Here is a 24775-nt window from a genome sequence, read left to right as displayed (position 1 = left end):
TTCACCGCTTGTAACTAAAACTCGAAAATTACTTGTTCAGAATTCGAAAATTTTCTCATTACAAATCTGTGTGATATCTGTACAAATCTGAGTCATTACAAATCTGTTTCAATGATATTATAGATCTATTTCATCATCAACAACAACAACAACCATAGATCAACAACTATCCCAAAAAAAATCTGTAAATAGAGAGAGAAATTGACAAAGATATATACACAAATCTGTTCAATCTAAGTACAGATCTGAGGATGAGCGTCTTCTTGTTCTTGTTTTTCATCGTCTTCTTGTTCTTGTTCTTCATCGCCTTCTTGTTTGACTTTAGGACTGAGATTAGGGTTAGAGGAGGAGGCGTAAAGATGGAAGCAAAAAGCAGAGAGAGGGGAAAGGACTTTTGAATGTACTCAAAAAGTTATGGAATTAAATGGTGTCCACATGTTCCACGTGGGACCTATGGGTAATTTCCCCTATAAAAAATCGTAGACAAAGCCCGCCCACGGAGACACCCAATTTTCGTGCACCCATGTCGTCGTCTTCACTTCTCCAGCTTCTTCGCAGACCACTGTCCTCTGCTCTCAGAATCAGATCTCTCTCTCTCCAACACTTCTCCACTTCACTTCCTCGTCTCTCTCTCTCTCTCTATATATATATATATATATGTATATATGTATAGTTGATTTTGTTTGTGTAATGTTCACATGCTGTCTCTATCTCTCTGAAACTTGCTAAGTTGCGAAATTGAATTGCGATTTTGTGCAGATATTTTGGAGGAGACCAAAGACAATGCTAAGATTGGAAGAAACCCTAGCTTTATTCATCCAGCTGCAATTGTTCATTCAGGGGCCGTCATAGGTCAGGTAATTGTTCTACTTTCCTGATCTTCCTGTATAATGTATGTTGGCATACACAAAAATTATATGTGTATGTGTTTACATAGTGTCTAATTAGTTTGGACTAGGCTTTGTTGAGTTAATTACAGGGTATAATCCAGGTTTGGTGGACGTTGTTTACCTAAAACAGTACATTTTTTGGTTGTTTGTTGTGTGCCAGTTTGTTTGGTTTTGAAATTTTGGGGATAATTGTTTGCCAATCACCAAAGAGTAATGTGTTATTCTTTTTACAATATTATCTTTCCATTTAATGTGTGTCTAGTGCATTGGAGGTACATATGAGTGAGGAGACCCATTACACCAGTATTGTGTTGTTAAGTAAGATGATTAGGATAATATGGCATAAGAATGTGGTAAGTGTAGTATTATTGATCACTGAAAGGGAACGGAAATGCTTGCAGTTTGTGTCACTAGTGGCTCAGGAGTCGGGTTTGAGTGACAGAAATAACCTCTCTAGAAATGTGGGTTGGGTTGCGTATATCTTTCCTTTTCTTGGTTCTGTTTAGATTTAGGATTTGGAAAGGGATTTGTGGAGGTAAAGAAAAAGGAAAGGGAAAAATTTAGCTTTTATTTCATTCATTTCCCTCTTCTTATTTTCTTTCCCTCAGCAAATCCTTGATCCAAACACTGCCCTTGGGTTGGAGTAAGGGAAACAGCCTCTCCATAATGAATATAAGATTGTGTATATCTTGCCCTCTTTAGACCCAGTTTTAGTGGGAGCATCATGCATTGGGTCTTCCTTTATGCTTTGATAATCAGTATGTGGGCAATAGATGAGTTTGTTGAGTAGTCCTTTCGTTGAAACCTCATTGGTTGTAAGAGCCAAAGTAAACTAACCACAATCAAGATTGCAGGTGCTTGATTTATTCCTTAGATGGCTTGCTTCTGCCCAGTCTTTAATTTTTCAAAATGTTTGATAAAGTTTACATTGGGCAGTTTGATTAGCATTTCAAATTTTCAAACAGGTTGTGGAGATTTGTAACTTCACCTTTCTATGCAGGGTGTTTCAATTGGTCCATTTTGTACAGTTGGCTCTTCTGCAAAGTTGGGTAATTCTTGTCAGCTATATCCAGGAAGTCATATTTTTGGGAATACAGAACTTGGGGATCACTGCATTTTGATGAGGTGAGTTTACATCCTCCTTTTTCCGTTGTCTGTGCAATGTGTGAATAATCTTTCTTTTTTCTTTTTTATAATTAAATTATCGTTGATATGTTTGTTGTGTTGTGTGAAATTATCAAACAGTGGCGCTGTGGTTGGAGACGATCTTCCTGGGCATACAGTCATTGGATGCAATAATGTTATAGGGCATCATTCTTTGGTTGGTATAAAATGCCAAGATATGAAATACAAGGTTAGTTTCTACTTTTACTGATAATAAATCATGCATCTCATGCATTTTATTTTTGTAACTTCCTCTCAATCATCATTATTTCAAGACTAACATCATTCTTATCATCATTGCATCTCATCATTGTGACTATTATTGAGACATTAATTAACATGAAATTCACTCATACAAACCCACATTTGGTTTTATTTATTTTTAATGTAAATTTGGCTATTTTTGAAATGAGACAACCACTCTCCTATCTTGTCCACAATTTTAGTCAGGTGATGAATGCTTTCTAGAGATTGGAGACAACAATGAGATCAGGGAATATGCCTCTATCCATCGATCTTCCAAGCCAAGTGAAAAAACAGTATGGGAATGACTCTTTTTTTCCCTTTGTAAAATTTTGAATTTCTATATACAATTTAGGCAATTTTTTCCACAATCCAATGGGCATTTGTGATCAGGTCATTGGTGATAACAATCTGATTATGGGGTCTTGTCATATTGCCCATGACTGCAAAGTGGGTAACAACAATATTTTTGCAAATAATACTCTTTTAGCAGGCCATGTGGTGGTGGAGGCAAGTCTTGATTTAATTTCTCATAGTTTACGACATGGTAACAATTCAAGTATTTTTGTCTCAAATACAGCTTGAATTTAAACTTTATGAGCAAATGTTTTGCATGCAGGACTATGCTCACACTGCAGGGGCCATTGTTGTTCATCAATTTTGCAGTGTTGGCTCTTTCTCTTTCATTGGTGGTGGTTCTGTGGTAATCCCCCCCCCCCCCCCCCCCCCCCCAATTTTCAGCAGTTCGTTCCCATTGTAATCTCTTGCCCTATGTATCTTAGCAACAATATGTGTGTTAGTGTGATGTAGAACAAGATTTTAAGAATTTATGTATTTTTAGTTTTAACATTTTTGATATATTATTTGATTAGGATTCTTGAAATTTATAGTATAAATATTCTAGAATTAAATTTTGATGATGTAGTTTGGTCAGACGAGAGATGGGTCGAATAGGATCCGGATGCTCCATAGGTTGGCCGAACTTCGTCTTCCCAGCAGCACCTGCATCAAGTCCGGTAGGAAGGACCCAGGGGTGGGGCTCCTTCTTGAGGACCCTCCAATGGTTAAGTTAGATTGGAAAAAAAAAAGAGTCAAGAAGTCATTAGAGAGTATGAATGTATTGATATCTTTCATACCTTTGTTGGTCGCTTGGCTTATCGTGCCTCACTCATGATTGCTCTCCTGTCTTTGTTTTTTCACGCTGTCTTACCATCCGTAAGTCTATGGCTATTTGTAGCCGGCCATGGCAGCGTCGTCATGTCACAGAAATCACGGAAGAAAAGAGGGTAGCTTATCTCTTCTTTTTGTCTGGCCCCTGGGCCTAAGTTGGGTTAGGAATTATTTGGACGACCCGTTGGACCACCTATTTGGGCTATATGCCCATCAGTAGTCTCCCATTCTCGAGTGCAGCTTTAGCCCAACGAAGGAAATCAAAAGTGCCTGGTTTGTCATGCTCAATTGTGCTTGTAATGCTTGATCTTGATTTGACACACTGCTCGGTCCATTGTTTGATTTAATGTGATAGTGCTCGGTCAAAATAATGCACGTTGTGTGTGCTTAGTAAAATAAGCTTGTTGATTTGTTGGGCTTCATTATGCCAACAACTTGGTCCCACTTGAGGTAGTGATTGATTTTTGGGTGGAGCCTATGCAAGACTTTTGTTTGGTTGTTTGAAAATAATTCACGTGAATTTGCTTTTTGATATTTGTTGTATTATGATCATCATGGGACCCACTAGCTTTCTGATTGTTGACTGCTTTGCTTGGTTGGTTTTCATGTCTTTTTTCAAAAGTCAATACTTATCTCCATGTTTTAAATTATTGAATTGACATGGCCCCACCAATTTATTTGTTGAATGACATGCTTAATTGATCTTTTGTCAAGTAGTCCATAAAAACTCTTCTTTTTCTCAGATTTCAAGAGGTCCACTACGACAATCATTCGAATCACAGTGACTATGGTTTAGTTAGCTTAACACGTACCGACTCATTCAGGATGCGAGTTCTACATTAAGCACCTTGCAAGCGCATTAGTTTGTGAGCGGCAAGGCAAACAAGGTAGATCCTTATCGTATCTCCTGGGTTGGTCCTTGGGCTTAATACACAGGGGTATGCTGTACCACTCGTGGAGCCGGCTTCTGGAGAGTATGACAAGCGCCTAGTCCGTGACAAGTGGTATCAGAACTAGCCTAGGGGCACTGTGATGGGGACGGTACGTGAGACTTACACCAAGCACCTCCATTGTGGAGTTCGCACCAAGGATGGTGTTCGCGCGGAGCGGGTTTCCCATGGGTAGGGGAACGGACAAGCATGGAGGCAGGCAGCGTAATGTCCTCTTGACGAAGGCGTCAGGGATTGGTGGTGGTAGCATGTCACGTACCAACTCATTGGGGGTGTGAGTTCTACACAAAAGCACCTTGCAAGAGCATTAGTTTGTGAGCAACAAGGCAGGCAGGGTAGATTCCTATCGTATCTCCTTGGTTGGTCCTTGGCCTTATTACACGGGGTATGCAATACCACTCATGGAGTTGGCTTCTCAGGAGGATGACAAGCGCCCAGTCCATGATGCGGGGCAAGTTTCTTATGGGTAGGGGAGTAGACAAGCATGAAGGCAGGCAGGGTAATGTTAAGGGTGTAATTTTGGCCGGGCCGGGCCCATGTCGGGCCTTGCAGGCTCCTGCCAAAAAATTAGGTCGGGCCGGACCGGCCCACGGGCCAAAAAACTAGGCCCAGGCCTAAGCCCAGGTCCAGGGGTATTTGGGCTATTGGCGGGCCAGTGGGTCGGGCCTCGGGCCGGGCCCATGGGCTTGGGCCTGGGCTCGGGCTTGGGCGGGCATAAACAAATTTTTTTATTTTTTAAAATTTTTTCTACCAAAATTTTATTATTTTCCATTAAAAATAACATTGGGCCTCGGGCGGGCCGGGCCTCGGGCCGGGCTTTAAAACAATGGCCCAGGCCTCTGGGCTTGGGCCTAAACAGGCCGGGCCCACCTCTGGCCACGGGCGGGCTTCGGGCTGCCCACGGGCCAAAATTACACCCCTAGGTAATGTCCCCCCGACGAGGGCGTCAGGAATTAGCGGTGGTAGCATGTTACGTACCAACTCTTTGGGGGTGTGAGTTTTACACCAAGCACCTTGCAAGCGCATTAGTTTGTGAGCGGCAAGGCAGGCAGGGTAGATCTCTATTACATTTCTTGGGTTGGTCCTTGGGCTTAACACATGGGGGTATGCAGTAACACTCATGGAGCTGGCTTCTTGAGAGGATGACAAGCGCTCAGTTTGTGACAAGTGGTATCAGAACCAGTCTAGGGGCACTGTGATGGGGACGGTACATGGGATTTACACCAAACACCTCCATTGTAGGGTCCGTACCAAGGGTGGTGTCTGCACTGGGCGGGTTTTCCATGAGTAAGCGAACGGACAAGCATGAAGGCAGGTAGGGTAATGTCCCCTTTGTTAAGCATATGTTTAACATATGTATTAAGGGTAGTTTAGTCATTGGTAGCAATTAGGGTTAGCATAGTTGTTATATATATATATATTTCTTGTAAGTCGTTTTTCCATTTAATCGAATAATACGATACTTAGTTCCTAACTAAGTTTTCATGGTATCAGAGCTTGGTTTTGATAGCTAACCTCTCGTTGGTGTTGCTATGGATTGAAGACAGTCGTGTTGGTTGCTTCTCTTCGTTCGCGCTATACACTCTTGCATCGAAGTCGAGTGGGCTTGTCTGTGTCTCACGAAGTCGCGATTCACAGTCGCGTTGATGCCTTGCGAAGTCGAAGTCGAGTGGGCTTGTCTGTGTCTCACAAAGTCGCGATTCACAATTGTGTTGGTGCCTCACGAAGTCTATTCACAGTCGCGATTCACAGTCGAAGTCGTTTCTTCCTCACGACTCTCCCTCTCATCTCACAGTCGCGTTTGGTTCTTCTAATCACGACTGATATCGGCTCGTTTTGTTCAAAGGAGTGATACTTAGGTAATCTGCTTCAGCTTCTCTTCTTCTTTCTTCTTTGTGTTGTTGGTTCCTTGTGACTTCTCTGTGAGGTTTTTTATATTTTGATATCATGTCTAGTGGAATGTTAGATTCACTTCAAGCCATTAGCGTGAAGTTAGTGGGAGATAATTATGTTTATTGGGCCTATGTCATGAAAAATTTTCTTCTGGGTAAAAATGTTTGGGATGTTGTTACTGGTGATTCTCCTATGCCCACTGATGCCAATGTTGAAAAGCTTCAAGATTTGCTCTCTACTTGGCAAGGTACTAATGCCAAGATTATCATTTGGATTAATAATTCTGTAGATCAGTCTATTGGGATTCATTTTGGCAAGTTTACTACTGCGAAACAAATTTGGGATCATCTATCTCGGTTGTATGTTCAATCAAATTTTGCTAAACAGTATCAGTTAGAACATGAGATTTGTGCTACTTAACAAGGCGATAAGAGTATCCAGAAATTTTATTCTACCATGACTGGTTTGTGGGATCAATTGGCTTTTACTGAGTCATTAAGCACTCATGCGGCATATTGTACTTATCGGGAGGAGCAGCGGCTAGTTCAATTCTTAATGGCCCTTAGGGTTGATTTTGAGGGGCTTCGCGGTACTATTCTGTATCTGAGTCCTCTCCCTTCTGTTGATTCTGTGGTTAATGAGTTATTGGCTGAAGAACTTCGCTTCAAAATAGCTCTTGGCAAAGGATTGTTTTCTTTGCCAACTCAAACAATTCTAGCCGTTCCTACTGGTCATTCTTCTACTACTCCTAACAAATCCTATGCTTGTGCTCCTATGGATGAATGCAACTTTTGTCATTAAAAAGGTCACTGGAAGGCTTAGTGTCCTCGGCTTTTGGGTCGTCCACCATTTGGGCAATCACCGACTTGGAGAAAGAATTCTGATAGGCATTCTGGCCAATCATCCTCTTGGAAAAAGGGACATACAGCTGCCATGACTTCTTCAGTGGATGATTCCTCTCCATCTTTGACTGTTATTGCTGAACAACTGCAGAAACTCCTCTCTACTCATACACCAAATGCCTTAGTTGTCTCCTCACCTCTTGGTTTGTCTTCCTCCCTCTCATCTCCTCCAGGTATATCTCGTTCCATATGGGTTTTTGATTCTGGTGCTACACATCATATGACTCATGATTCCTCCCTCTTATTGTCTATCTTTTCTCCTCCTTCTACTACTACTGTTATGGCCGTCAATGGTACTCCTATGTCTTTGGCCGGGGTTGGGTCCATTTTGACTGATACTCTCTCTTTCGGATGTTTATTGTATTCCTCAGTTAACTTAAAATCTTATTTCTATTAGTCAACTTTGTGCCATTGGTTATTGCGTTTACTTCTTTGAATCTAGTTGTGTTGTGCAGGATCCTCATTCCAAGCAGCTGATTGGGACTGACTGTAGGTTGGGAGGTTTGTATGTTCTGGAGACGCTGCATGTTCCTCTGCTTGCTGCATCTTCAGTTGATTTGTCTTCTTTTCGGTTGTGTCCTAAGTCGTCTGTTTTTTATTTATGGCATTCTCGCCTTGGTCATGTGTCTAGTTCTCGTTTACAGTATTTAGTTTCTACTGGTGTCTTAGGTTCTTTGAGTAGTCATAATATTTCCGATTGTAGTGGATGCAAACTAGCAAAGTTTACTGCTTTACCATTTAATAAAAGTTTCACTACTTCGTCTAAACCTTTTGATCTTATGCATTCTGATGTGTGGGGTCTTGCACCCATTCCCACTAAAGGGGGTTCCCGATATTATGTTTCTTTTATTGATGATTATACTCGTCACTGTTGGATTTATTTGATGAAGCACCGGTCTGAATTTTACTCTATCTATATTGCTTTTCGTGCCATGATTCAAACCCAATACTCTTCTGTTGTTAAATGTTTTCGATGTGATTTAGGTGGGGAATATCGTGATAGTGATTTTCTTCACTTATTACAGTCCGATGGTACTCTTCAACAATCTTTTTGTGCTGAAACTCCTGAGCAAAATGGTGTGGCTGAACGCAAGCACCGTCACATCATGGAAACAGATCGCTCTCTGTTGATTTCTTCTTCTGTTCCTAGCTCATTTTGGGGGGAGGCTCTTCTTACTGCTGTTCATATTATTAACCGCATACCCTCCCAAGTGACTTGTGGCATTTCCCCTTTTGAACGTTTACATGGTGCTCCTCTTGACTATTTCTCTCTTCGTGTTTTTGGCTGTACTTGTTTTGCCCTTCTTCATCGTGCAGGCCGTACTAAGTTGTCAGCTCGTTCTACCATGTGTGTTTTTCTTGGGTATGGTGATGGTCAAAAGGGTTATCGCTGCTATGACCCTACAACTTAACGTCTCTATGCTTCTCGCCATGTTGTTTTTTTGAACATATCCCTTTTCTATTCCCTCTGCGTCAGCTCCTTTTACTAAATCTGATCTTATTTATCGCGATCCTTTTCCTCTTGATTCTTATGTTCACGATTTGTCTCCTTCTGATATTCCCTCCTCTTCTTCCTCGTCTCCCACTCTTACTGTCCCCCCTCCTATTATTCATACTTATGCTCGTAAGAAACAACATGTTTTGCCTGCAGGAACACCTCCCCTTCCTCCTCCGGTTGTCTCTCCATTACTTGCTGCTAATGAGGCTCCTGTTTCTCGGTATCCTCAACGGGTACGTACATGTCCTACTCGTTATGGGTCTTCTAACTCTTGTTATTCTTCTGAATTTTGTACTTTCTTATACTCCATTCACTCTCTTTCTGAGCCCTCCTCCTATAAGGAGGCTGTTTCTGACCCTCTTTGGCAACAGGCTATGAATGAGGAATTTTCTGCTTTACATAAGATTGGTACTTGGAATTTTGTTGCTTTGTCTTCTGGTAAACATACTGTTGGTTGTCGGTGGGTGTATGAGATTAAAACCAAAGCCGGTGGTTCTGTGGAACACTATAAAGGCCGTTTGGTGGCTAAAAGGTCGTTTGGTGGCTAAAGGTTTTGCTCAAAAATATGGTCTTGATTATGAGGAGACCTTTGCTTTGGTTGCCAAGATGACCACAGTTCGTACCTTGATTGCCGTTGCTGCTGTGCGTCACTGGCATCTCTCTCAAATGGATGTCAGGAATGCCTTTCTTAACGGTGACTTAGCTGAGGTAGTCTTTATGGTCCCTCCTCCTGGGCTCCTTCATGCACCTGGTGAAGTTTGTCGCCTTCGCAAAGCTTTATATGGTTTCAAACAAGCTCCTCGGGCTTGGTTTGAGAAATTTTCTAGTGTTGTTTGTGACTTGGGTTTTCATACCAGTGATCATGACTCGGCTCTCTTTCTGCGCTCCACTTCTGTGGGGCTCATTATCCTTCTATTATATGTTGACTACATGGTGATCTCTGGCGACGATCTTGATAGTATCTCTGCTCTTAAAGCTCACTTGCATCATCATTTTGAGATGAAAGATCTTGGTTCGCTTTGTTATTTTTTGGGCATTGAGGTGGCCTTTTCGCCTCGGGGTTATCTTCTATCTCAGTCCAAGTATGCAGCTGATGTTATTCAGTGAGCCAAGTTGACCGACTCCCGCACTGTTGACACTCCTCTCGAACTTAATGTGCAGTATACTTCCACTGACGGTGTCCCTTTGCCTGATCCTACCTTATATCGGATTCTAGTGGGCAGCCTTGTCTATCTTACCATTACTCTGCCCGACGTTGCCTATGATGTTCATATTGTCAATCAGTTTGTTTCTTCTCCGACTACTGTTCATTGGGCTGCTGTTCTTTGTATTTTGCGCTACCTTCGTGGGTCCTTACATCAGAGTTTATTGTTCTCTGCTCCTTCTTCTTTGGATCTTCGTGCTTTTTCTGATGCTGATTGGGCTGGTGATGCTATGGACCGCAAGTTTACTGCGGGCTTTTGTGTTTTTCTGGGTCGTTCTCTTATTTCTTGGAAGAGCAAAAAGCAAATTGTTGTTGCTCGATCTTCTGCTGAGGTTGAGTATCATGCTATGGCTACTACCACTGTTGAAATTGTCTGGTTGTGTTGGTTGTTTTTTGAATTTGCTGTCTCCATCTCTAGTCCTACTCCTATGTATTGTGATAATACCAGTGCTATTCAAATTGCTCATAATTCTATTTTTCATGAGCGGATTAAACATATTGAGATTGACTGCCACTTTGTGTGCCATCATTTACAGCTTTGCACGTTGTCCTTGCCCTTTGTCTCCTTTACTATGCAGCTTGTTGATTTCTTCATCAAATCTCATACTATCATGCGTTTCCGTTTTGTGCTTGACAAACTCTCGATGCTTCCTGCTGTTACATCATGAGTTTGCGGGGGGGTGTTAAGCATATGTTTAACATATGTATTAAGGGTAGTTTAGTCATTGGCAGCAATTAGGGTTAGCATAGTTGTTTTATATATATATATATATTTCTTGTAATTCGTTTTTCCATTCAATTGAATAATACGATACTTAGTTCCTAACTAAGTGTTAGAATTTACCATCACCTACCACCACTACCACCTCACCTACTCCACTAAACCTAACCCACTCTACCACTACCACCTACCACACTTCGCCTACTCTCCACCTACTCCCAAACACACTCCTATGTAATAGGAATCTTTGTAATTGTAATGGACAACAACATCAATCAATAATAATAATTCTCTTTATACAATTCTCTATATACATAATTTGTTCTCTCTCTCTTTCTATATGTATTAATTTTTACATGGTATCAGAGCAAGGTTGAGAAGCTAGTAATTCTGCTTCACCGGCGGGCGGCAGCCTCGCCTTGGCCGCCCGCCGGACCTCTACACATACCTTCACTCCGCTGCCAGAAAATCATAGCTGAACCCTCAGCATCTTCTGTTGCTCTCTAAACAATGGGAGAGATCGATCCATCATTCATCCAATCCACGGAACACAGGCCCAAACTCGCCTCCACCGAAGCCGAGGGTATTCCACTCATCGATCTCTCTCCACTTCACAACTCTCCACCCGACTCCACCGCCATGGAAAACCTCGTAGCCGAGATAGGCAATGCGTGCAAGGACTGGGGATTCTTCCAGGTCATCAACCATGGAGTCTCCGTCAACTATCGCCAATCAATTGAGTCGGTGTCGAGAGAGTTTTTTTTTTTTTTTCAACAGTCAATAGAGGAGAAGACTAAGGTGAAGAGAGATGAGTTGAATCCGATGGGGTATTATGATGGAGAGCACACCCAGAAAGTCAGAGATTTGGAGTTTGTATTTTGGGAGGATACTGAGATCTGCATCTGCATCTGAGGCTTTTCCTCACCAGCCACGCGCACTGTCCTTTCTTTTTGTTTTTAATCAAATATCCCATCTTTATATCCACTTTATCTCTTTTCTATACAACTCCACCCACGTGATAGTTTATTTATTTATTTATTTCTTTATTATTATTATTTTTTATCTCTTCTTTTCAAAAAAAAAAAAAAAAAAATATATATATATATATAATAATAATAATAATAATACATGACAATTGGTGCTTATAGTCTTTTGCGGTCTTGCACAATTGAGCCAGAGTGCATCATTGGGCAGCTTTCAATCCCACATGGGCAGCATTCAATCCCACATGGGTTGGTTCCACTTTTCATCATTAATACACACTCTCTTCCACTTTCTTTTCTTTTTTTTTATACCGCCCACTCCATCCCTATTTATTATTATTATTATTATTATTATTATTGTTTATTCTACTTTTGATAGGTTATGATTGAAACTACCAACCCATCATTCCACCGCCCACTCCATACCTATTTATTATTATTATTATTATTATTATTTTTTTCAAAAAAAAAAAAAAAATAACAAATAAAAAAAAAAAAAAAATAAAATAAATAAAAAAAAAAAAAAAAATACCAAACACCATTGCAAACAATTTACAAATTTGCACCCCCAATCATATTTTATTCATCTCAGGGCACAACCCCGATCACACTTTTACACACACAAAAAAAAAAAAAAAAAAAAAAAAACAAACACACAAAACAACCCCATCCACCGGCGGGATTTTTTCTTCTCTACTCTGCCGCAGGTCTCTTCTTCTTGCCTCCGTCCTGAGCGGCCCTTGACGGTGCTGCCTCCGTGTTTCCCACTCCACTGGGCACGATCACTACTCCCTGCTCCTCCACTGCAGCATATGGCGGCCCTCCAAATCGGAACATCACGGTGGCCTTCCGCTTCAGCTCCTTGTTTTCTGCCCTTAGCACGCTTATCTCTGCTCTCGCATCCTTATACATGCGTTGGAGCAGAGCCAGCTGGGAGTTTAACTGCTGCACCTCATTTGCCCTACTCTGCAGCCGGTTCGACAAATTTGTAACCGCAGTCATGGTTTCCACACATGACTTCAAGGTATACTGATTGGCCTCCACATCCGACTGCACTGCCATTCTTTGCTCCACCGACCGCATCGGAAAGTTCAACGGAGCAAACTCCGGGGCACTTGGTTGAGGTTCCAGTGTCACCGCACCAGTTCTCTCACTTGTGGACTCGTTAAGGTCTGGAAAGAGAGTGAGCAGACCACGGGAAGATGAAGCCATTTTCTGGACAACAGAGTGTTACAGAGTGTCTCTCTCAGGAATCTCTCTCAGAAAACAAAGTGTTACAGACTATCTCTCTTAGCACAAGGAACTCTCTTTCTCAGCAACACAAAGGATTTTTCAGAGGTTTCTCTCAGTTTTTCTCTACCTCAGCCTCTGCCTTCGTCTTGGTTAAATAGCCGAGGCAGCCACGCGCATCGTGCGCCTCTTGACGCCCAACAAACTGGCACGCCTTTTCATGGCACATCTTTTGATAAAGTGGACACGCCTTTTTATGGATTGGGCACGCCTTTTGATGGCACGCCTTTTACAAATTGGGCACACCTTTTGAGGGTGCGGCTCCTTCAAGGGTCCGACAAGACTCTGTAAACTGTCCCGACATAGATTCCGGTTAGTTTCTACAAGGGTCCGACAAGACTCTGTAAACTGTCCCGACATTGATTCCGGTTAGCTCCTTCATGGGTCCGACAAGACTTTGTAAACTGTCCCGACATTGATTCCGGTTCGCTCCTTCCAAGGGTCCGACAAGACTCTGTAAACTGTCCCGACATTGATTCCGGTTAGTTTCTACAAGGGTCCAGCAAGACTCCGTAAACTGTCACAACAACTGTCACAACAGTGTCTGTTACAACGGTCCGACATGACCCCGTAAACTGTCTTCTACATCGGTCCGACATGACCCCATAAACTGTTTTTCTACATCGGTCTGACACCACCATCCTCTACACCGTTATGACACCCCCATACAGTGTCCTCTACAACGTTATGACACCCCCATACAGTGTCCTCTACAACGTTATGACACCACCATACAGTGCCTTCACCAACAGTCTGACACGACCATACAGTGTCTCCTATCCTTTTTTATTTTTATGTATTTTTTTTGTTTTGTTCCTCTCTTCAAACTCAAGTTGATTAGTTTCTATCCTCCTTGAGTTTGCGGGGGGCTGTTAGAATTTACCATCACCTACCACCACTACCACCTCACCTACTCCACTAAACCTAACCCACTCTACCACTACCACCTACCACACTTCGCCTACTCTCCACCTACTCCCAAACACACTCCTATATAATAGGAATCTTTGTAATTGTAATGGACAACAACATCAATCAATAATAATAATTCTCTTTATACAATTCTCTATATACATAATTTGTTCTCTCTCTCTTTCTATATGTATTAATTTTTACACTAAGTTTTCACCCCTGACGAGGGCGTTAGGGATTGGCGGTGGTAGCATGTCACGTACCGACTCATTGGGGGTGCGAGTTCTACACCAAACACTTTGCAAGCGCATTAGTTTGTGAGCGACAAGACAGGCAGGGTAGATCCATATCGCATCTCCTGGGTTGGTCTTTGAGCTTAATACACAGAGGTATGTAGTACAACTCGTGGAGCCGGCTTCTCGGGAGGATGACAAACGCTCGGTCCGTGACATTAAGCCTGATTCAGTCACCTCTTTTGCCCAGCTGAGCAAACACTTTTTAGGCCACTTCATCGGTGCTCAATGCCAACGGTGCCCAATAACTCAGTTGCTAAACATCAGACAAACTGAGGGTGAGTCCTTGCATAGCTATATGACGTGCTTCAATACGGAGGCCCTGCAAGTTGAAGAGAATGATGACAAGGTCATCTTCACAGCATTTATGGCTGGTCTACGCTCCTTAGACTTTCTATTCTTTCTCTCTAAAAATCCTTCGAGCTCCATGATAGCCCTCTTAGCCAAAGCTCAGAAATACATGAATGATGAAGACTTTATGCCAGTTCGTCAAGACTCTATGCCCAAACCCTCACTAGCCAAAGATAAAAGAAAAGTGCCTGAATTAGAACATAACCAATATCTTGATCGATCCACTCGATACTCCGACCGACCCCCACGCTCTGACCGATCGGCTCCAGCTCGCTCGACTAGTCGGTTCGAGCAATACACACCCTTAAATTCCTCCATGGAGCAAGTCATACACCAGATCCAGCATGATTATAACTTGAAATGGCCTAGACCGTTAAGAGGCCTTTCTGATAAGCGAGATCAATCCAAATATTGTCGCTTTCACTGCAACCACAACCATAACACAGAGGACTGCATCAACCTCAAGAATCAGGTGAAGTTGATCCGCCAAGGCTGATTGAGTCGATTGAGCACAACTAAACCCCACAAACCCCCCAGACACAATGGTGGCTCTCTTGACAAAGTCCCAGAAGTGCATGAACGCAGAAGACTCAATGGTCATCCACATGGAGGTAGAGACGTGACCCCTGCCAACTAATGAAAAAAGAAAAGAGCCCGAGCATCAACTTTGAACCTAGGGCACTTTCAGTTTTTTAGTTTGCTACTTATGTTAAGTGCTAATTTCAACCCAATTATTGTCAAAACATTATGTATAAGCTAAACTTAAGTAGATCCCATCATCAATAAAAAGAGGCTACTGCAATCTGATCGCTATTTTGCATCCACAAGCCATGGCAAAAACAAACACCAGCCAACTGTCTAAGGCCTCAGCCAGACTGAATCAAACCTTGTGGTAAGAGCCAAACACCAGCCGACTGTCTAAGGCCTCGGCTAAATTGAGTCAAACCTTGCGGTGAGAGCCAAACGCCAGCCAACCATCCAACTCCTCAGCCAGACTGAGCCAAACCTTGCGGTAAGAGCCAAACACCAATCGACTATCCAAGGCCTCAGCTAAACTGAGTCAAACCTTGCGGTAAGAGCCAAACACTAGCCGACCGTCCAAGGCCTTAGCCAAACTGAGTCAAACCTTGCGGTAAGAGCCAAACACTAGTTGATCGTCCAAGGCCTCGGCCAGATTGAGTCAAACCTTGCGGTAAGAGCTTATCCATCAGCTAACCATCCAAGGCACCCATTTGGAGTATACGACCTTGCGGTCTTGAAGACTCAAAAGCAACAGATAAACACTCCTCCAAGATGAGCACAAGAACAAACGAAGGAGGTCAACATCATGAAGTGGAACCAAGCACTAATACACATCAGTCTGCTATTTGCCCTAGAGCATTTCGAAGGCGATGCCTTTTATGTGGAAGACCATATGGAAGACAGCCATGTGGGAGACTAGGCGGAAGACCACCATGTGGAAGACCATGCAGAAAATCACCATGTGAAAGACCGCCATGCGAAAGACTATGCAGAAGACTGCCATGTGGGAGACCATGCGGAAGACCACCATGAGAAAGACCGCCATGTGGAAGACCATGGGGAAGACAATGCGGAAGACCCCCATGTAGAAGACCACCATGTGGGAGACCACCATCTAATTAGCAGCTTGAATCCCATCAACATCAAACGAATACTGAGCAAACTGTGACTGAGCATATGCTATCATAATACTTGACCTTTTCTTTTCTGAATTCCATTAACTGGGTCTATGCTAGCGACATCTCGAATATGCAAAACCTTAGCAAAAGTGCGCGCCAATCTGCTCTTACTTGGAGTCGCCATTGTCGGGTCAACTGAATCCATCTTGAAAAAATCATGAGAAATTGATACTCACTCGGAGAAACCGGGACGATCACTGGCTTCTCCATTCCTTCCTAAAAATGGCCTCCGTCAACAGCATCACACTCCACGGCTTCCTTCCTCTCTCCACACCTAAAACCAAACCCAAAAAAATCGCAGGCTTCTGGGTATATGGATATAGCGAGAGAAAGTGAAACAATTTTGCTTCTCTCTCTAAATAAGTCATTGTGATTCGAAGGATTGTCGCAGTGGATCTTTTGAAATTTGAGAAAAAGAAAGTTTTTATGGACTATTTGACAAACATCAATCAAGTATTTCATTCAACAAATAAATTGGTGGGGCCATGTCAATTCAATAATTCCAAACATGGAGATAAGTATTGAATTTTGAAAAAAGACATAAAAACCAACCAAGCAAAAGCAGTCAACAATCAGAAAGCTAGCGGGTCCTATGGTGATCATAACGACAAATATCAAAAGAAGATTCACATGAATACAACTAAACAAAAGTCTTGCATAGGCTCTACCCAAAAATCAATTACTGCTTCGAGTAGGACTAAGTTGTTGGAATAATGAAGCCCGACAAATCAACAAGTTTATTTTACTAAGCACACACAACGTGCATTATTTTGACTGAGCACTATCACATTAAATCAAGCAATGGACCGAGCGGCTTGTCAAATCAAGATCAAGCATTACAAGCACAATCGAGCATGACAAATTCGACACTTTTGATCCCTTCGTTGGACTAAAGCTGCACTCGGGAATGGGGGACTACTGATGGACATAGCCCAAATAGGTGGTCCAATGGGCCGTCCAAATAATTCCTAACCCAACTTGGGGCCAGACAAAAAGAAGAGATAAGCCCCCTTTTCTTCCGTGATTTCTGTGACATGACGACATTGCCATGGCCGGCTACAGATAGCCATAGACTTACGGCTAGTAGGATAGCGTGAAAAGACAAAGACAGGGGAGCAATCATGAGCAAGGTTGTTAAGATTGGGATCCTACACAGGATCGTTTTGGGGGTTTGTCAGATCAGATCGAGGATCGTAAGATCCTACTAAAATGATAAAAAAAATGTAATAATTTTTATATGACTAAGTAATACTATCAAAATATATATTGAATGAACCCCCCCAAAAAAAAGAACTATAGCAATTCGAGGTAGAATTCAATCATTTAAAAAAAAAAAAAAAATAGTCAAAAACATAATAAAAGCAAATACAACACTTGCACACCATTGTCATTATTTCTTAATGAAAACAAGACAAGCTAAATAAACAAAGAACAAATAAAAGACTAAAAATATAATATATATATATATATATATATAATATAATTTACAGAAACAAAAAAAAAAAAAAAAAAAGAGCAAAAAAAAAAAAAAGGGTGATTTGGTATATATAATATATACCAAAATAGAAAGGAAGAAGAGAAAGAAAGCAGAGTAGTGAAGTAAAAAAAATGAGAATAGCAAAGAGAAAGGAAGCAGAGCAGCGAAGAGAAAGGAAGAAGAGCAGCGAAGAAATAGAAAAAGAAAAGCAGCGAAGAAGAAGAGCAACAATGAAGAAGAAGAAGCGTACTTGGTTTGTGTGCTGCAATTTCTGAAATTTGATGTCTAATTTCTCTTTCCCCAATTTGTATTGCCCTAATCGCAGCTCAACTTCTTTGCTTATCTGCCTTTTTTGCTCTTGACAAAAGATTCTTTGCTTTTAAGTTGCCAAACCTTCAAATCTGGATCGCATGGAGTCGCGATCCAGATAAGATCTCAACGATCCCAATGATCCTTCCACGATCATGATCTGGGGTCGATCCAAAGCACGAGTCGGATTGAATGGTGTATATTGGATCGTAGGATCCTACGATCCGGATCGCGATCTTGACAACCTTGATCATGAGTGGGGCACGGTAAGCCAAGAGGCCAACAAAAATATGAAAGATATCAATACATACATACTCTCTCTAATGACTTCTTGACTATTTTTTTTTTTTTTTCCAATCTAACTTAACCATCGGAGGGTCCTCAGGAAGGAGCCCTATCCCCTGGGTCCTTCCTATTGGACTTGGTGCAGGTGCTGCAGGGAAGATGATGCTCGGCCAACTCGGTTTGCATTCAGATCCTGTCCGACCCATCTCTCGTCCGACCAAACTGCATCATCAAGTTTCTTATTTTGTTTTGATTTCGTTTTCCTACTTTGAGATTTCTTGGTGTCCAAGATTGTTTGGTCTCCAAGTATCAATTTATTATAAATAGCTATGTAAGCCTTATGGCAAGGGGAACATTTTATGCAATATAATTCAATTTCTTTAGAATTTTCTCTTCCTTGTGGATTCAAGGTTCTATTTTTTTTGTGGATTCGAGAACCCCTTTTGTCTACTAGAATGATATCTAGTTTCGCGTGTATTGCGCTGCGTCACGGTGTCTGATATATTCAGCTTTAAACAAAGTCAACTATATTCAATTGTCAGCACTTGGATTTGAATCCAACGTGTATGTATGTTGGTGTGTGTGACTGCTAAAATTGCTGAGATAAGATTTATCTTTCATCAGTGCAATTCTCATTTTCTTATAATGAAAACTACACAAAATGTTCCAATATGCAAGATGGTGAGTCAAAGTAAATGATCAAACTCATCATCGTATAGAATGTAAACTGACCTCTTCACAATATGTTTTGAAGGTTTCACAAGATGTCCCAAAATACATGATGGTGTCTGGAGAAAGAGCTGAGCTTCGTGGTTTAAATTTGGAAGGTCTAAAACGGTGTGGATTCTCAGATACTGAGGTTGGTTTTAGTTAAAATTGCTTCTTGATGATTGTATTGAATGAGACTTCGAACAATTTCCTAATCTTACAGAAAAAAGGGGTAGTATTCTTACAGAAGCATTATATTTTCCTGCTGTTATGTCCTACATGTCTAGTTGGAGATACACTCACACATGTTTTAGCATAAGAGTTTACTCTGAAACCATGCATAAAACTCCGTTGTATGCATGAAAAGCTCTATGTTTGGAAACATCATTTTACCCTATATAACCGAAATAATTATTTAGAAATATGAAGTTTATCCTTGGGCATGAGAATTAGATGAAAATAACACCTAGACATATACCTGCACCCCTACACCATCCGAGTCCATGTAGCATAGCTAGCTATAAATACTCTGTTTCTTTTTCATCAAACATTCAAAATATTATTTTTGTGCTAATTTTAATATTGAGTTCATACTCTCCACGTTGTAATTGTGGGTACTAATCATGTAGCACATACTGTTGCTGAACATACTCAAATTTTGTTATCTGGTTTGGGAATTGCAGTTTATATGTAGCACAGAGCTTATCTATGTTTGATAATTTCAGTGACAATTGAGATCCTTGCTTCATCATGTTTTAGCATATTTTTTTTTATATTCTAAGAAGATATGTTGAGATTTGTTTGTGAACTTTTTCATTTTAATCTAGTAGGGATGTTGGTTTGAGAATTTCTGACGTTCGATGGCCCACGTTTTTGGTTCTCCATTGGAAATCATTTTCCATACCAAGACAATTACTCCTTGCTCTAATTTAATTCTATTACTTCAGTGCATCATTTTATGTGATTACATCTTGTACAAGTGCTAATATATTCCTTTTAACAAGGTTCTAGATCAGGAGCCTGAGAACAGCTTACAGGAAGATATTCATGTCTACTGATGCAAATTCTGGGGGTATCGAAAATCGTCTTGCCGAAGTGGTATTACATGGTTTCTTTCTGCATCTCTTTTAACTTGCTCTCAACTGAGATATATAACAGTTCATATTTCTACTATTTTACAGGAGAAGCATGAAGAATTGGCTTATGTTCCTGCTGTGTGTTTGATGGTACAGTCCATTCGTGATTCTTTTTCTGAAGATCGTCGTGGAATTTGCAAGTCCCGATCATTGAGTGTTTCTTGAATGTGTGCCATAGTAAGTCTCTGCATTTGTAGCTCACATTTGAAGTTTTTATGTTGAGAAATGCTATTTTTCCAGTTTTTTGTCACCGGTTTGTATCACTGCTTTCACGGATATTCAGAATTGGTACCTTGTTTGGACAAAATTTTTAATGAAATAATGAAGATATAATTATTATGGGGAGCTTATATTTTCACACCACATTATCTCAATTCACACACTTTTTGGTTCAATATCAACTACTTAATGAAATTATTAAGTTTAAAAATTACCTTCTGACTGAAATCTTATGATTCGGCTATATCTTTGGTCCAGAAGTTGATTTCCAAACCATAGGTTTTTATTCGAAAGTTGATTTCTGAACCATGCAGTTTTGTTTGGAAATCAACTTCCAAATGAAAATGATGTGTAAACTGAGAGAGTTGTGTACGGAAATCGAAAAATATCTTGCCGTGTACTTGGGTGATGTCAAATGGTGAAATATACTGGCGACATATAGCAGTTCTCTTTTACGTTTCTATATTCAAAAGGGTCAGTCTTTTTGATACACAAGTCTTTGATACGCATGTGCTCATACATTTTAATGTGGTTGGAGATATGACTTAATATCGTTTGGTTACAACACAATGTGGTTGTGAACAACATGCAATCATAATTGACCACATTGAGTTGTAACCACGTCTACATTGAATCAAAACAAACTTTTGACGCAGCAAAATAACAGCCACATAATGTGTGTTGCACATCATGCTCTCCTTTTTGTGGTGCAGCTCATAGATATTGCTCAAAGTTAATATACATTTGATTCTATCATGATAATGGACCATGCCACGGCTGATTGGACAGGAAAAAGTGACTATCTTCATTTTTTTGTTTTTCCAGTTTTCAAGTTATCATCTATTTTAATTTTAATATGACGTGTGCATTTTATGTACTCCACCTGCAGTGTTGGTGTTTATGTGCTGGTTTCAGACTACTACTCTTTAGAGCGTACTGAACAACCATTAATTTGTCGAGCCAATTGTAGAGCTGTGTATGAAATTAACCAGGCAGCTTTTGCTTGTATGTACTGATGCTTATGTTGTAGCAGTTATGGTAACTACGGAGGAAGAGTGAATTTCAGCTTATGGGATTCTTAAAAGGGATATTAATTACTGAACTTAGTTTATACGAGATTAGGCACTGTGAATGCCTTGTATTAATTCAGAATTAAGACTATTGACCTAGATGTACATATTGGTTGCTGTGATTAATTGATCTCTTTGTGCAGTGCCCATCTTCTCTTTTATGCAGTCCCAAATCTTCTTACTGTACACTTCTCTCTTTTTTTATTTTTATGTTTAACAATATTGCTTTGCTATATTTAGTTATTAGGGAAATTCTATAATACACACTCCAATATGGGGTGTGTGCCATTTGTCCAATTATGATGTTTGTCGTCTTTGGTTATGACTTATTGTGGTGTTAGTTATGACTTATTGTGGTGTTAGTTATGATTTATTGTGATTATTATTTAAATTATGATCAAAATTTGACAACACTTTATGTGGTGTTTGGTGATGACATTATTTTTCTTTTAGTTATGATTGAAAGTAACAGTTATGACATTTGTGATTAATGCTACTTGCATATCATACACACCTCAAAAGGGTGTGGATTCTAGAATAAACCGTTATTAACATTGAGTAGACATAATTTGCTTTCATTGATAATTTGAAAACAAGCTTTGATTATTATGCTAATATTGAAATTCAGCATAGTTTTTGTTGATTAGCCCCAATCCTATAGCATTTCACATGCTATTGCGTTATGATTGTGCATCGCCCAAAGGGGTGTATATATCATATGCATCTTATCATAAATTAACATAATTTGATTATAAAATTTCGTAGCATTAATTACAAAATGTGTAATCTTGTCATAAATTAGCGTAATAAATGTCTAAAATTCTATGGTTCGTGTTAATAAAAATTTGTGACTTAATTATGAGATTTTTTATTACGTCAATTTGTGGTGGGGTTAAGTATTTTGTGATTAATGTTACAAAATTTTATAATAAAATTATGTGAATTTGTGTTAGGATGCATGTGATATCCACTCCTGACGAGTTTCACACCATAGGTTTCCCGTTTGTCCCATTGGGAGTCTTTTTGGCTCATATTTGATTAGTATAGATAGTACTATAAGGTTGTGTTTGTTTGGACAGATTGGATAAGGGGGATTGTAATTCATCGGACTATTAGTCTTGAGATACATTGTCCCGGGACTATTTGATTTGACTAAATTTGTATCCTATGTTTGTTTAGTCATGAGATTAGATGTCTGGATTGGACTATTTTTAATTATCCAATGTTTGTTTGGGATATTATGGAGAAAGATAAATGCTCAAATGACTATTTTATCATTTTCAATTATTTACTAAGTAATAGCAATATTAAACCTAGCTTTAATAGTTTAATTATTTTTAACTAGATTAAATAAAAATTTGTTTTATTTTATTTTCTGTACAATATTTTAATTATTTTAATTTATTATTTTCAATTAAATTAAATTTATAATTTATATTTTTTATTTAATATATAATTTTAAATTAACGACAATAAAAAATAATTTTATTTAATATATAAATTAAATTTTCAACAACACTAAAAAAATTTAATTTGTAAGGCCATAATTTATAATTTATTATTTTTAAATAAATTTAATTTATAATTTATATTTTTTATTTAATATATAATTTTAAATTAACAACACTAAAAGATAATTTAATTTAATATGTAAATTTAATTTTTTAACAACACTAAAAAAATTTAATTTATAAGGCCATAATTTATAATTTATTATTTTTAATTAAATTTAATTTATAATTTATAATTAAAATTTTTTATTTAATATATAATTTTAAATTAACAACACTAAAAAAATAATTTATAAATGTTCAAAAGACTATTTTATCATTTTCTAATTGTTTGCGAAGTAATAGCATGGAGGGTAAAATGAACATTTCACAAAATAATCCAATGGGATACTAATCCCATGGTTTCTATCCCACCCTTCCCCATGGGATAGGATAGTCCCATACTTGTGGGACTAATAGTCCGGGGAACTATTAATCCGGAGCAAAAAAAATGAAACAAACAATGGACTATTAGTCTGGTGGGACTAATAGTCCAATCCCACCCCCTAATCCTTTGAAATAAACACACCCTAAGGTGTGTTTGTTTAGACGGACTGAATAAGGGGGATTATAATCTATTGGACTGTTAGTCCTGAGATACATTGTTCCCAGACTATTTGGTTGGACTGAATTTGTATCCTATGTTTGTTTAGTCATGAGATTAGATGTCTGGATTGGACTATTTAATATATAAATTTAATTTTTTAACAACACTAAAAAAATTATAAGGCCATAATTTTTAATTTATTATTTTTAATTAAATTTAATTTATACTTTATACTTAATAGTTTATAATTTATATTTTTTTATTTAACATATAATTTTAAATTAACACTAAAAAAATAATTTATAAATGTCAAAGACTATTTTATCCGTTTCCAATTGTTTATTAAGTAATAACATAAGGGTAAAATGAATATTTTACACATTAGTCCCATGAGATACTAATCCCATGGGATACAATAATCCCTCATATGAGGGACTAATAGTCCGGAGGAACTATTAATCCGGAGCAAAAAAATTGAACCAAACAATAAATTATTAGTCCGAATGGACTAATAGTCCAATTCCATGAAATAATCCCTCAAAACAAACACAGTGTTTGTTTGGGGGATTAGAGTGTGGAACAAGACTTCATGTTCATTGCTTGTCATAATCCGACGTTTAATTCAAAAAATATAAGTTGAACTAATAGTCCAATCCAACTATCAATCCCTTTATTTGTAGGATTATTGTGTTCCATGGGAGGTGTGGGATAAAAAGGATGGATTAAAAGGTTAAAATGACATTTTTAACCCTTATTTTTGCCCTCAAATTTTTATTTATATTATCTTTAATTATACTTAGTATAGTAAAATAAATTTTAAAAATTTTAACTAAAAATTAAATTAAATTAATAGTACAATGGATTATAATCTTCCTTTGAAAGTTCAATTTATTTAATTAAAAATAAAATTAGGTTGGAGGGTTGAGAGAGAGAGAGAGAAGAATGAAAGGGACCAGAACATAGAAAGGGGCGCTCAATCGTTCTGTTCTGTGTTTGAATAGATTTGGTGAAAGATCTCACAACGGTCAGATTTGTATGGACGGTCACGGACCAATGACGCTCGAGTCGCTTTTTCTTATAGGAAATTTTACAGGTGGATTTTTTTTTTATTTAATTTAAATTATTTATTTATTTATTAATTAAATTTAAAAATTTAAAATTTTAAGTTTAGTCATTAAAATCAATAGAAAATAGTATTTAGACATTTTATGTTACATTAAATTTAAGGGAGATTGACCAATAAATTCCATATAGTCTTATAATCTCTATGGTTTTATATATATATATATATATATTGTACGGGGAGCAAA

The 24775-nt window shown here is 39.0% G+C and overlaps 1 protein-coding gene across 7 annotated transcripts; it reads left to right on the top strand.

Annotated features, from left to right (window-relative positions):
• The first annotated feature begins 458 nt into the window (after positions 1-458).
• Positions 459-21515, top strand: LPXA (bacterial transferase hexapeptide repeat-containing protein). Of its 7 annotated transcripts, none has more exons than XR_003647003.2 (12): positions 466-623; positions 760-857; positions 1891-2015; positions 2136-2244; positions 2501-2593; positions 2691-2807; positions 2917-3000; positions 18990-19094; positions 19955-20041; positions 20125-20256; positions 21012-21093; positions 21188-21515. XR_003647003.2 is itself a non-coding variant. In XM_028259231.2 (11 exons), exons 1-10 carry the CDS (start codon positions 524-526, stop codon positions 20242-20244), a joined length of 1038 nt encoding a protein of 345 aa, XP_028115032.1. In that variant the 5' UTR covers positions 459-523; the 3' UTR covers positions 20245-20256; positions 21188-21515. The 7 variants fall into 7 exon arrangements, 3 of the variants coding, with proteins under 3 accessions (XP_028115032.1, XP_028115043.1, XP_082758950.1); XR_014349229.1 differs by having other exon boundaries at positions 19948-20041; XM_028259231.2 differs by lacking the exon at positions 21012-21093 and having other exon boundaries at positions 459-623.
• The last annotated feature ends 3260 nt before the right edge of the window (positions 21516-24775 follow it).

Source organism: Camellia sinensis, chromosome 13, assembly GCF_055761805.1.
Source record: "Camellia sinensis isolate YWXY chromosome 13, ASM5576180v1, whole genome shotgun sequence".
In the NCBI taxonomy this organism is placed as follows: Eukaryota; Viridiplantae; Streptophyta; class Magnoliopsida; order Ericales; family Theaceae; genus Camellia; species Camellia sinensis.
The sequence above is the reverse complement of the archived record's forward strand: the minus strand, read 5'-3'. Positions and strand labels throughout refer to the sequence as shown.